Below are 14,418 nucleotides of genomic sequence, written 5' to 3'. Positions count from 1 at the left end.
CCTGCTGGCCTGGTACCCGAGGCTCCAAATTTGCTGCGTGAATGGGTCTACTGTCGCTCTGTTCGACATCGTTGGCAGTCGTTGCGTCCCACTGGGCGTAGAACTACTGGAGCAGCTTATACCCAACCTACACCGACCACCAAATACCGTTTTCTGTGCGTCTCCGGCATTGTTGTAACTCCTCCGTCGTCTTCGTGTCAGACACATAAACTGGTCGCTGATTGGTCGGCCTCTTCAGAGCGGCTGAGTGAACCTCAATGTGAGCAAATAGTCGGCTGGACCGCAGCAGCCTGACAAGTAAACCAAACTCAAGCGGCCAGAAGCCCTGCTCAGAAATTTCAACCATTTTATGTGGTCGTCTTCGGGAGGGGTGGGGGGGGTTGAGCTGTTGTTTCTGGGATTGGGAAAAAAAAATTTGGGCCAACAGAAAGGAAAAGATCCTAGAATTGTTAATATTATAGTTATTGATATTGCATGTCAACAGGATCCATGTAAGCTGAGCAAACTCCATCTGCTGATAAAGACTGTTTGATGAAGTTGAAAGCCCCAAAAAGATATTTAGTTTGATAGGCAAACCGTTTTTGTTTTTTACCCCAAGGTCAAGAACATGTTTAAAATATTCTGTTTGATTGGTAAAACTCGGCACGGAAAGTAAAAATGTTTATATAATCTGCGGGAGAAACTGCTTTCTAAGCAGGCTTCGAGGAAGAGCATAAAAATACACACGAGTAACGAAGCAGGTAATGAGGGATATAGGACGAAACAGTGTGAAGCCACTCAATGCGCTGGAAAGATGCTCAAAGATAACAGTTGGAAACGAGGCAAAATTTAAATAAGATCACTCCACTGTTTATAGAGCCGTCCGCCCACAGCACGACGAGGCAACACACTTCCCATGACTTCGAATTTAATTTCCCGCGGACACGGGGCCCATTATCATTTAGATGGAAAAACACTCTCAGTCGGGTGGCTCGCTCGCTTTATGCTTCCTTTCGTTTCCTGTTTTGTCGCAAACCTTTCGTCATCTGAAGGCCTCTTCTGTCCTCTTCCAGGTCGGGATTCTCTACTTCCAGCCCAGCGTTTTCCGCTGCATCCTGCTGCGCTGGGTTCGACTGCTGGGCTTCGCTACCGTCTACGGGACGCTGACCCTCAAGCTGTACAGGTACTGCACCTCGCACGCTCCCCCGACATCGTTATCCATCCTGGGAGGTGGGTGAGGGGTTGAGGGAGGAGAGGGGGAGGGGGGGGGGGCAGGGCTATTGAATTACATCGACCTCTCGAAGTGCAATTACGCTGCGTCTTGCGTCTTAATTCCCTGTAAATGCCGGAGCCTTATGAAGTGTCGAGGCAGCACTTTTGTTTTTGGTTCTCAGCTACTCCGTCGCTGCCGTACGTGTTTAGGAGTTGGATCCGCCGCTTCGTTAAGTGGAGGAGACTTAAAAGTAATTAAGAAAAACACGGGATACTTTGGTCCCCGGATGATCTACATGTGTAACGAATGATGGCGGGCCCGGAGGTAACGTGAGAGATGAATGTGCGAGGAAGAGAATTGACTGCCGCAGGATGCAGCGAGGTGGTGGTGGGGGTTATCCAGCAGTGAATAGCTGTTAATGGGATAGGGGGGGGGGGGCTGATGTATTTAAAGTGATGCTCTTCAAATTGTTCATCTGTGGGCCTTTTTTCTGTCGGGCGAATCTGTCAAAATGCCCTAATGGAGATACTGATTAAGAGGATGTGGCGAATGGCGAACGGCAACCGAGTAATGCCTTCGAGGCTCACGTTAACATATTACACAGATCAATTTTTGATAGGTGGGGGGGGGGGCGGCTCATTAGTGGAGAGCGCAGTGGACACTTCATCAATGTGCGTGAAGGGCAGAGCCTAATAATAGCGATGCCCTGGTCATTTGTTTGAGCGGTTTAATTCCTGTTACACAGAAAAATGTCACGTGACCTGGACTTCTGGGCCCACTGTGTAAAAAACACAGGAGCTAACAGGGTGAAAGTCGATCCAAGTAGGATGTGTACACGTTTATCAAAGACTTTTCCAAGACCTCAAAACTAAATGACGTAATTGGTCGTCCGTTTTACCGTTTTATTCCGTACGAGCGACAGTTATGTTTATGAAGCGTTTTCCAGATGTAATGATGATAATAATAATAATAAATAACGATCAACTTTGTTTGTGCAGCACCATTTCATTCAAGAAAATGCAGCTCACAGTGCTTCACGGCAAGAAAATGAAACGCAGTGTTTCACACGAGAACAGATATAAAGGAACATTTGGAAACTGTAGAAAAGAAATATAATCCACGAGAATAGATAAAATACATAAAACCATAACACAATCAGAGTCAAAATATAAAAATACAGTTACAGGGTTCGAGGTACGGGAACGGAAATTCTGTGAAATGGAAAGAGAAACACTCTTAAGGCAGGCTGAAGGGAAATTGTGTTGAATAAAGAATTAAATCATAAATCTCTTATCGGTGATGATCTGCAGCGGTGACGTTTTATTTTTTTCTCGCCGCAGGGTGCTGAAGGTGTTCCTGTCCCGCACCGCCCAGAGGATCCCCTACATGACCAGCTGGCGAGTGTTGCGTCTGCTGGGCATCATCCTGCTCATCGTCTGCTGGTTCCTGGTGGCGTGGACATCTGCCGTCTGTCAGAACCCGGACAGGAAGTTGGCGCTCATCGACGTGGGCTACACGCCCGACGGGCTGCAGTTCAGCATGTGCCTCCTGGATCGCTGGGACTACATGATGGCTGTCGGTAAGCTCACCCCCCCTCCCTCCCTCCCCTCTCCCCCATTCCCTCCCCTCCCGCGCCGCCCTCCGCCTCCGCAAAGGGAGCCGTGAATACGTTTCGAGCACTCGGCGTGCCTGCGAACGCCAACGGTGAGGACAAAAAAAAAAAACAAGGGTTAGTTAATGGATTCGTGGCATAAAATCAAGAAGTGATTTGTCAGGCGTGATGCAACCGGCAGACGAAAAGGGGAGCGAGACAGATGAGGGACGAAGATTTGAGTGATGAGTAAGACGGGTTTGCCTCCGTGTACATTTTTGGGCCGTTGCCCTCAAGTTTTCCCGAAAGAAGACATTATTTCCTCTTTCGCTGGTTGCTGCTTCGCTTTTTTTTTTTGTGGACGTTTTCTTTCCTTCCCGTGTCGCACGTGTAGGAGAGGGCAGATGAAGGCAGACGAGGAATCAAAGGATGCTCGGAGGGGGGGAAAGCGGCATCTCGCGTCGAGCAAATCTGCATGCTGGTTTTATGTCTGCTGACTCAGGCTTCATGAGAGAGAGAGAGAGAGAGAGAGAGAGACGCAGCCCTTTTTATGACTTCTAGGGAAACAGACGGACTCCCAGCAGAGACGACTGACTTTCATTCTGGTTATCAGGAGGTGAAAATAGGATGTGTGGACATACAGGTCATAATTTAGACACAAAGATCCAATAAATCTTTCAAATAAAAAACACAGTTTGCTTTGCTTTTTTATATATATATATATATATATATATCACCCACCCAGCAAATAAAAAATTAACTGTACATATGCACAGTGAAACTGCGCTTTCAGCAGTGCAACCATGTGCTCATTTCATCCCAAACGGTGCGTTTGATTTCATCGTATTTCACTTTGTTGCTGATCCAGCGGAATTTTTACCCAAGCTGCTGGACCGTCGCGTGACTTTTAGTTTGTCGCTGTAAAAACCTCCATTTCAAAGAATCCCGATGAACTTCTAACAATATTTTGTGTCTCTTTTTAAAAAAAAATTTTTTAATTATGGTGCCTGTTGTGAAGGTTTGCAGTAACTCATGACATAATGGATAACAAATTAATTCACTAATGCTCTCTGAATCAGTCCATAAACCATTAAGAAAGCTTTTTGATTTTCCCTTTTTCTTTTTCGAGCTACAGACACATAAGAGAGTTCATTTCTGTTTCAAACTGGCTGATATATAGAAACGCGAGGTTTTGAGGTCTGATTATAGAAACGGCCTGACACAGATAGACGTTTCTACTGATGCGCGCTGACTGCTGTTCCTGTCGCGAGGACGATGTGATTCAGCCGCGCCGCTCGCGCGGGCGACAGCAGGCCTGTTTACTGCCGCCGAGCCGGATACCGTGGAAACGGCCACGGAGGCGCATTTATTGTCCTGAGAATTACAACCCCCAGCTGTTATACACGATGTTGTCGAGCGGTGCGTTTTCCCGCGGCTGCACGAGGGCGCTGAACTGTGCGGCGGCTGCCCGGTGGCACAGAAATGACTCCTCGGCCTGTGGAGCCGCAGAAATGACCCGTCGGGCCCGTGAGTGCGTTCACCATTTCCGTCTCGTTCCCAGCCGAGTTCCTCTTCCTGCTGTGGGCGGTGTACCTGGTTTACGCCGTGAGGAACGTGCCGTCGGCCTACCACGAGCCTCGCTACATGGCCATCGCCGTTCACAACGAGCTCGTCCTGACGGCGATATTCTACGTCATCAGGTAACGCCTCCCCCGCTCCCGCTCGTCAGCCTTCCTCGGTGTGTGTGTGTGTGTGTGTGTGTGTGTGTGTGTGTGTGTGTGTGTGTGTGTGTGTGTGTGAATTAAAAATGACGGTTTATCATTCATTCACGATGTGAAGAACCGAGCGGCTTCGAGGCCCTTTTTTTTTTTTACAGCTCAGAAAAATCACTGCAGTTGAAATGATCACGACTAAAAAGGTTGCGACCCACCGGTCTCGCTGCTTCCATTTGTCTGTATTTTGAGATGGATGCGTCGCCGCTGAGATTTCTGGAGCTCAACGGAGTTTTGTTTGTGGCGCTCACATTAAAAAGTTACATTGGAAATGACATAAAATTCATCTCAGTACTGACGTCAGCTGCACTGACTGGATGTTGTCGGTGTTTTGTTTTTTTTCCGTTATTCCAGGACGCAGTCTTCACTCAAGTGTCCTTCACTGTCACAGTCGCCGATTACCCTCCTTATTTCATACAATGGCTCAGTAAAGGTTTAAAACAGATTGCCTTTAAATTGGTTCAAATTCAAGTCCGTGTTTTACGAACAAAGACAACAAAAACAAAAAAACTGAAGCGCTTTGTTTGTTGGATTGTAACGGTGAAAACAGTTTGAGGCACTTCCACAAACAGTGTCCAGGTTTATTCTGGAAGATCCACAGACGGTTTATCATCTTTCTGTGCTGCGAGCACCATAAATTAGATTCCATTGATCTTCATTGTGTTACAGTCGAAGCAGAAATCTCAGAGACAAGTATTTCCAGAGCTCTGCAGAAATAAATAAATACATAAGAAAAAAAAAAAAAACATCTATATGGCTGTATGCTTTTTGTTTGACCTGACCTTTCAGGAAATGTTTAAATATAATTTCATGGCACCATCCATTTGGCGCTCCGAGGAGAAAAAAAAAAAACAAATACCTTGTATTTGGAGTGCAGATTCGCAGAATGTCCACCATTTAGTTTCATGCTGATTTCTCTCTCCGTTGTCATTTTTTAAAGCCTATTGTCTCCTTTCTTTCACACGTAGGCCCGAAAGCACGAAGCTCAACCGCTCCGTTCATGTGGGAGTCGTTATTTTGTTGGTTTTTTTCTTTTATTTGACGTGAAATCGCCCCACCCCCCCCCCCACCCCTCCCTCGGGTCTGCATGTCATATAGCTGCACCGTGCAGTTTTCTAAATGAGATGTTTCAGCCATTCCTAGCTGGAGTCCCCCTAATTGAGAGCTCAGCTCCATCACATTATTTACTAATGAACCATGTCAGAATGATTTATGTTTTTTTTTTTCTCCCCAAGTCAGAATAAATAGCTGGAATTATTGGCAGCCATATTCTAGTTAGAAATTAACATCCATTTCCAATAAATAGTGTATCATTGATAGTTTCTTGGAAGAAAAAGTTTTTTTTTTTTTAATGCTTTCTGAACATCTGGCTTCTTTCGATTGCTCTGCCAACTCCTTTAATGGGCCTCTTAAGCCTTGTTTGTGAGGCTTTTCTCTGCAAAAAATGGCCAGACGAGACCCCCCCTCCCCTCTAATAAATTGGACAGTTACCTGGCGTGGCGGTTTGATTCTGACCGGCTGCCGCTTGGGGCCTCGCGTTTGTGTACGCTGGGGCTTGTTAGAGAGGCATCCAGCGTTCCTATTGTGTTGCTCGCAGAAAATCCTATTTGATCCCACGTTGACCAGTTAAGAAGCGAACTTCCAACGTTGGCTGGGATCGTCGTCGGGTCCAGGTGCGAGCAAAAAAAAAAAAAAAATGCAGGGAGGTTGGCATGCCAAGGTTATTAAATCCTCATCTGCACAGAAAACTCCTCACAAAACATGAAAGAGGGAAGACTTCAAAGCTTTGGGACATTTCATATGCTGGACCTTTGCCTTCATTGGTGCCTCTGAGCTATCACCACACTAACCGTTCCGTTAATTAGCCATTTGCCAGCTTCAACGACGTAATGAGGCTGCGAGATGACATTTGCTTGGATAGAGGCTGTCCAGCGGTTGAATTAGCATCTGATAGGGACATGCCTTCATGTCCTCGGCGCGCGCGAGGTCTCGCTGTGCTGAAAGCCTGCTGGTTCATTTAAAAAAAAAAAAAAAAAAAAAAAAAGGCTGAAGCTACTCCACTGTTGTTTCTGCCAGTAATTATCTCATTTTCTACCAACTGCCCAGGATGTATTAATAGACCCAAGTCTATTGGCTAGATCAGGGTCACTCCCCCCCTCCCCCTTTTTTTACATTTTTTTTTTTTTTTTTATTGCAAATTCAATTGAAAGAATGAGGAAAATATTGTGTCCTTGCTGGCAAAAGGATCACCCGAGTGGAACGGTGTGTATATATACGAGGCGGTGGGATCGACGACGAGACAGACGAGTGTATAAATCTGCTTTGGTCGCTGGTCTCCGTCTCTCCGTCTGCACCGAAGAGGTTTTAGTGCAGACGGAGCCGTGTGTGTGTGTGTGTGTGTGTGCGTGTGCGCGCGCGCGTATGAATATCACAACATGATCATTTAATCACACTTCACTGCAGTTACCGAATGTACATTTTTGAATGTGATAATCAGGTATCACAAGATGTTAAAGATGTGTTTAAATACTTTCTCGCCGTGCGGCTCGACAAACGACGCCGCATAAAATTACAGATATTCCACAGTGCGGCGATGCAGTCACGCTTTCTGCCGCCAGGAAAATATTTTCCATTAACGTCAGCCCGACATCTGGATGTCGGCGGGGCTCTTGTGTTTTGTTCTCTGTGGATTCAGGCTCTTCTTTTCTCTTTCCCGCTTCGTTTTTCTTTATCTCCCCTTTGTGTCGTTTCACAGGTTCACTCTCGCTCCCGAGCTCCATCCGGACTGGATGCTGTTGCTGTTCTTCACCCACACGCACCTCACCGTAACTGTAACGTTGGGTCTGCTCCTCATTCCCAAGGTAAACGTCGCAATTCTTGCGTTACAGGTTTCTAAAAAAAAAAATTAAGAATAAGTACTCCGCTGGAGTTTAAAAATGCAAAATTTGGTTTTATTTGTCAATTTTCAGACAAATCTTTTATCCAATATATGGATCTTAAAGCTTTATTTGTGCTCTATAAATACTTAATACTGAAAATAGCCTGTCACAAATTCACTATTTGATATTTACCTCTTTTTGAATAATGTTAGTCCCACCTCGGGTATTCAGTTGTTTAAGAAATGCATATATCCTTTAAAAAAAGAAAATCAAAGCTTCAGCGTATATTTGTGAGTTTTGTTTAAGCAGTCAAATAGCACAGACAGATCGGGGAAGTTAGAGAGAAACATTGACACAACTTATAAGATATTTGATGAAGATTATAATCTTGTTGTTATTATTTATATCATGTTACTATATTGGGAGATGTAGTCACTGAGAGCTGTACTACAATAAACTTGAGAAATTCCATTGCTAGGAAAGTTTTTTTGCCCTTCTATCAGTTCCTGTTCGCCGGCACCCACATGAGAGACGACATCGCCTCCGAGGCCTACGAGGACGAGCTGGACATGGGTCGGTCTGGGTCATACCTCAACAGCAGCATCACATCGGCGTGGAGCGAACACAGCCTGGACCCCGAGGATATCCGGGTGAGCAGTGTTTTCCACGCACCTCTCTGCCTCTTTTTTTTTTTTTTTTTTTTTTGCATAACCTGGTGACACCTTCTGAATCCCCCAAACATACTGAGCCATGGCAGTTTTTTATTTCAGACACCAGACGAAATGGGCCATATCAGTTCTATTAATGGCTGTGGCGTAAGGTCTTGCGACAATCTTTGGGAAAAACGTACCAACGTGAGCAGAGATTTCTGTTTGTCTGTTAGAGCTGAAGAAGTCTCTACCAAAAGATTTGGGTACCTCGTGGCTATTGTCGAGAGGAAAGAGGGTTTTATGAAGACACTTGCTTCATTGTCTCAGATGGATACAACTAATTCAGGACCTGAGCTTAGAGGCTGTTTCAGCCCTAACACTAAAGCACACTCCGTTTCCTTAGTTGATGCTGTCCAAGACTGTCCTGTCTTTGCTTTGTTTTCAGCACGCATGTGATCTTCCGTAGTGCAACAGCTGTTCGTAGTCACGTGTCATGAAGTCGTATTGCATGTTCTCTGTGCAGTAGAACGTCTGCTTTTCTTTTCGTAACACTGCGTTGATCGCAAAGTTCCTTTTCTTTGAAGCAGTTTGCTGTCACTAACAAGACTTATCACTTTGCATCTTGTGCTTTTCATTCATGTGTAGGAAGAGCTGAAGAAACTGTACTCCCAGCTGGAGATTTACAAGAGGAAGAAGATGCTGGCGAATAACCCCCATCTGCAGAAAAAGCGCAGCTCTAAGAAAGGGCTGGGGCGCTCGCTGATGAGGCGCATCACGGAGATCCCCGAGTCCGTGCATCGGCAGTGCAGCCGCGAGGACAAGGAGGCGGGAGAGCACGGGAGCAATCGTAACAGCATCTGCATGTTGAGGAAGATCCCCTTAGAGCCAACTCACACAGTAAAACCAGCAAAGGAGGAGACGCTGAAGAACAAGGTTTTCTCCTTGAAGAAGTCCCACAGCAGCTATGACCACGTCCGTGACCAGAGTGAAGACTCCAACAGCTCGGCGACAGACAAGATGGAGGTGACCTCAGCTGAAGGGTCCCTCCTGGATACACTGATGGGCAAGAAACTGGTCAAGAAGAAGTCCAGTGATAATATAAGCGTCCCCAGTGAATCCACAGAATCAGTTCCTTTGGTCTGCAAGTCGGCGAGTGCCCACAACCTCACGGCAGACAAGAAACCGATTCATCCTCGGGCCTCCATGCTGCAGAAGTCCCTCAGCGTCATCGCCAGTGCCAAAGAGAAGACTTTGGGCTTGACGGGAAAGACCCAGAGCACGGAGGACAGCAATAAGAAGAGTCAGCCAAAGAGCAAAGACACAAAGGCGAATGCAGACCTGGAGAACGATTGCCAACCCAAGATGATCATCAGCCAGTCGGTCGAGTACAAACAAAGCACGACCAAAGGCCGGATCATGAAACAGCCGGTGAGTGGCAGCCAGCCAACAATCTGCTCCGATCCAGTCAAAGGAAAAGATCTCTACGATCTCTCAGAGGTGTGTCCCTGGGAAGTGGAAGATCTCCCAACTCCGTCTGAAAACAAGATCCAAAAGCACGTATCCATAGCGCCAAACGAAACGACAACAGTCCACGGAGGAAGCACCAAAGGAGGCAAATCTCAGCAGCAGAAGCAGAAGGCTTCGGATCAGTCTCCATCCGGTGGCCGGCACTCAAAGGAGCTTCAGAAGACGATGGCTGTTCAAGCTGAGATATGTCCGTGGGAGGAGGTAGGTGAGAGTCAAGCCAGTCAAGGTGAAGGGTCAAAGCAACAAACATCCAGTCAGTCTAAGGCCCAGCAGCATCACTCTGCAGTAGAAAGCTCCAAAACACAGCAGGCAGATGTTTGTCCCTGGGACTTTGAAGAGGCACAAGAGACGACAGAGTCGGCTCGCTCCACAGATGTGACAAAGCAGAAAAAGGGCACTTCCCCCGTGGATGGGAGAGGAAGAAGCACCCTTTCAGATGCGCCCAAAGTAGGAGCGTCACTCCAGCCACCAACATCCAAAGTTGATGTGTGTCCCTGGGACTACGAGAGCACCGCAGTGTCTCCGAACTCCGAGACATCACCTAGTCCCTCGCCAGCGTCCAAAACCAAGGAGTCCCCCACGAAAAAGAAAGGAACGCCTCCCGCAAGAACAGTTGAAAAGGAGAAATCGAAAGACGATGAGAAAAGTAGAACGAAAGCTAAGGACAAGAGTAAATCTTCGGAGGAACACGCTAGTCAGCAAAAACTGACGGAGGTTTGCCCGTGGGATGTGGAGGGTCAGCAGGAGGTGCCGCCGGTAGAAAAAAGGAAAAGCGCTAACGTTGGGGCGGCCAAAGCAAAGCCGGCTGAAGTGTGCCCGTGGGATTTTGAGGATACGTCGGATAAAAAAGCTGCAGACAAAAGTGCTCCTGTAGTGAAACAGAGCAGCCCGAATTCTAAAGGTGAGCCTGTAAGCGCTGCTAAAAAGGCAAACGTTTGTCCCTGGGACTTCGAGGATAGCACATCGAGCAAGAAGGCATGACACTCAACCTTAATGGACCACTGAAATTATAGTTATTGATGTATACTTTTTTTTCACTCTGAGATCGTTCAATATTACCTTTTACTATTAGTATGGTGACTTGGAAGCAAAGTTGATCCACAAGTTGCCTTCCTTTCCGAGGTTTCTGTTCCTGTTTTACCTTTTTTTGAAATAAGTAAAATGTAAAAAATAAAATAAAAAAAAAAAAAACGAAGTCATGATGAGCATTCCAGATTATTACAGGAAAATCCTGAAGATTAATCGTCGTCTAATTATGCAACTTTTGATTCAGCCTTCTCACTTCACGAGCAATGTTGAACATCCGCGTTCATCGGGTTCTGTATTGCGTCAACTGTGTTCGTCGTCAGTTCTCTGACTCTTTGGATGCAACGCAACACGACGTCGAGAAAAATACCGGCGCATTTGAATACGGAAGTATGAAATTATGGTTGGAGTATGAAACAGCAAAAGTGAAAGCCAAAGAATAAGGCAACATTCGCAAAAACAGAGGGATGTCGGTCTTGAGGCTGTAAACTTTCATTTATTAGTTTGTGTCCTTGGCACAGAGGGAAGAAAATCAGTCTGTAGCACTTTAGCCAACTCCATAAATGACCCAACTGAGGACAGACTCTGTCCTTCTTGTACACGTTGTCCTCTTTATTTTCAACTCCATGGCATGATATCACACAGGATACCACACTCCAACCAAACTCAGACCTTTTTTTTTTTTTTTTACTTCCGCCTAGATCTATTTAATTGTAGTTCTCGGCAGATTAAAACGCTTCCAAGTCTGCGGAGATGTACTGTATGTGCCTAACTTAAATAGCGTTGTCTTGTATCGGTCTGAAGGGAAAGCGAGTGGCTTCTTCTTTCGGCATTTCGTGACGGTAAATTGTTACAAACGGCATGCGGAGCCGGGTGTCGAGAGTCGTTGGACCCCACCGGTTTGTCAACTGAAGCATGTTGACAGGTGTATAAATGTGCTTTTAAGTTTAATACCAGAGACGCTCACGCCCCCCCCGTGCGTTTGTGTTTCCAAAAGCGCGACAGGGTGGCGAAGACGACACGAGAGCCGCGTCAGCGTTGAACGCGAATATGTTCACGAGTGTAACAAAAGTAGGAAAAGGAAATATGACGGAGGGGGAAATACATTTTTGCACCAGCTTTGTTTATGAGTCCAGCATGGATATTTTGTGTTGCACTAAGTGTGTGTGTGTGTGTGTGTGTGTGTGTGTGTGTGTGTGTGTGTGTGTGTGTGTGTGTGTGTGTGTGTGTGTGTGTGTCTTCGGACACGGTATCATCAATTTAAAGGATAAATGTGATGCAGTAACAAAACAAAAAACAACAACAACAACAAAAAACGTACGAACAAGTCCTGCCTTCCTGTTTACAGTCCCACTGCCTCAATAAATGCAACAACAACAACAACAACAACAAATATATATATATATATGTATATCGAGCAGGTTAATAATTCTATTTAATAACAACTAAAACAATAATTGGGTTTTATTCCATAGTTGTGACCATCAGACTCTGGACACGCAGGTTTTGAACAAACCTCCAGGTGGGTTACTCGGGGGAAGTCGGGTCGAACCATTTACACACAGTGATCTCAGAAATGAATGGTTCGGCCGGTGTTTAGGATTTAGGAGGATGCATTGGCAGAAACGGAATACAATTATGTTTTCATGCATGTAAAATCACCTCGAACTAAGAGTTGTTGTTTTTGGTGACGTTAGAACGAGCCATTCATATCTACGTAGGGGGCGGGGCCTCTTGCCACCAGGTTGCGCCGCATGGATTCTCTTCCGTGATTGGAGGAGGAGGAGCAGTTGCAGCTGCAGCTGCGTCGTCCATTTTTAAACATTAAAAAGTTGCTTCTCTCTGCGCCCGCCCGTCTCCCTCCGACACGCCGACCCTTTCACGGCGAGAGTTCGCCCAAAACAAAAGCAGCAGTAGCGTGACGTCGGCAGTCCGTCGTAAAGTCAGCTGGTTTGTTTCCAACCTGTGCGATCACGTGACCGGTCGTGTTTCGATGTCGCCTTGTTCTCAGATCTTTGCGTTTACTTTTGCGGTGACTCTTTTTAATCGTAGTCAGTCAACGGCGGTTTATAGCTGCAAAAATGAAACCCAATTATTTATTGACCAAGTCTTATCTTTTGGTATTTTGAAATAACAATCACGACTTGTCCATTTTATGGTCTTCGATGTGTTGAACTATCAAAGGTTGGGCTCTCTACTGCTGCCGTCATTTTTTTTTTTTTTCCCTTCGGGACTCTGTACTAAAAGTTCTTCCCAGTTTAATTCAAAGTAGGCTGAAGCCCAATCGATTCGTCAAGATGATCCTTTCACAAGTCAGTTTCCTTGTTGTGGTCGTCGGTTAATATTCTGACTTAACCTTTTGAAGGCTTTGAGTTGTTCTGTGTTTTGTATCAAAATATCCATCTTGCACTATCCGTCCTGGACTTAAAAGTTAAAGACAAAAAAGACAAAAAAAGAGACTCACCCACTTATATTTAAACTAGTAACTGTTGAACACCTTAAACAATATGTGAGGAAACCTGTATCAATATTGCATCTGCAGTGCTTTATGGTATCTCGTGAGAATTCCTGAATGTCGTCACTGATTGTAACTCTCTGTAATCGATGTAATCAAATTCCTCATGGCAAAATATCCGAGCTCCGTAGGGGTCCTTTACTAATCGTGATTGAAACCAGTGCTTGTCGGTGACATTTTTTCTTCCTCCTTTGATTGAACACAATTTCAGCCTCAAATGAAAACAACCCAAACAAACACCTGTGTCTGATTTCATTTTTTTTTTTTCAAACTATTTTCTTGTCTTTTCGTTCCACGCTCCCGCACGGTTCCGCGCGATCTTCTATTTGTCCTCCCAACCTGCCGAGAAATTAGCTCCGCTCGTCTGAAATATTTAAGACGTGGAGTGTTTGCCTTGCGGTGTTCAGATTTGTCGTCACCTCTGCTTTTCGTGAGCTCCTTTAGAAATCGGTCAGAGGAGCTGTCGCCGCGCGCGGACTGATTGTAATTCTTCGTTGGATCTATGCGATCATTTGTGAGCCAGATGTTGGGCGTCATCCATCATCTGCATCTGGGATGCAGGGTCTTATTATACGGGGAATCCTGACTCCCCCCCAACCCACCCCCACACCACCTCCCTTTTGGTATATGAGAACGGCGACATTTCAAAGGCCCCCCCCTTTCTATTTTAAAACTGACTTTAGTGTCCGGAGTCACTGCCGCATCAGATTTTACTGCCCTGGCTGATGAATCACACGCTGCCTCTCGTCCTTGTAGGAAACCTATTTTGAAAAACAAGGATATGTTTGTTTCATTCGTTTTGAAAGTGGAAATGTTTCTCACCCAGGCTCAAAGATTTTTTTTTTTTTTTTTTTTTTTTGGGGGGGGGGGTAAATTTGAAGTCATTTGTTAAAAAAAAGAAGAAATATTTTATGGCATTTTCAAGCAAAGAAGGTATTTTTCTGGTGTCAAAAAGACATTTTTTTATTCATTTTAAACTTTTAAAAATACTCGGCCCATTTCCGGATTTAAAGAAATATTTCAAACGAACATAGCATCAGCGCAACAGCTCGCCATTAAACGAACAGTGAATCTACTGTCGCCGTTTCATGTCAGATAACGCGCTTGCTTGTAGGATCTCCCAGTTCAGTCAGTCCGCAGCTCGTCCGTGTATTAAAATCGTGTGACACATAACCGTCTTGTTTCTCTGGAGATGATCATTGTAATTTATCCCGACCATCCAAAGAATCGGTGGAAGTTTAAACCTCAAGCAAAAAAAAAAAAATC

The 14,418-nt window shown here is 45.4% G+C and overlaps 1 protein-coding gene across 2 annotated transcripts in view; it reads left to right on the top strand.

The window, feature by feature from the left end:
* Window positions 1-12,003, top strand: part of gpr158a (G protein-coupled receptor 158a) — a 61,313-nt gene extending 49,310 nt beyond the window's left edge. The window contains exons 6-12 of one of the 2 annotated variants that reach the window (XM_069696462.1): window positions 1,053-1,162; window positions 2,533-2,771; window positions 4,345-4,483; window positions 7,311-7,416; window positions 7,938-8,084; window positions 8,205-8,288; window positions 8,730-12,003. In XM_069696462.1, coding sequence (XP_069552563.1) covers window positions 1,053-1,162; window positions 2,533-2,771; window positions 4,345-4,483; window positions 7,311-7,416; window positions 7,938-8,084; window positions 8,205-8,288; window positions 8,730-10,592 — 2,688 coding nt within the window. In that variant the 3' untranslated portion in view covers window positions 10,593-12,003. The remainder of the gene's footprint in view (window positions 1-1,052; window positions 1,163-2,532; window positions 2,772-4,344; window positions 4,484-7,310; window positions 7,417-7,937; window positions 8,085-8,204; window positions 8,289-8,729) is intronic. The other variant, XM_069696463.1, reaches the window with a different exon arrangement.
* The last annotated feature ends 2,415 nt before the right edge of the window (window positions 12,004-14,418 follow it).

Source organism: Brachyistius frenatus, unplaced genomic scaffold (genome assembly GCF_029030835.1).
Source record: "Brachyistius frenatus isolate BFR_SWC_R1_liver_20210118 unplaced genomic scaffold, ASM2903083v1 Contig_21, whole genome shotgun sequence".
In the NCBI taxonomy this organism is placed as follows: domain Eukaryota; kingdom Metazoa; phylum Chordata; class Actinopteri; family Embiotocidae; genus Brachyistius; species Brachyistius frenatus.
This window is presented reverse-complemented; position numbering and strand designations above follow the sequence as displayed.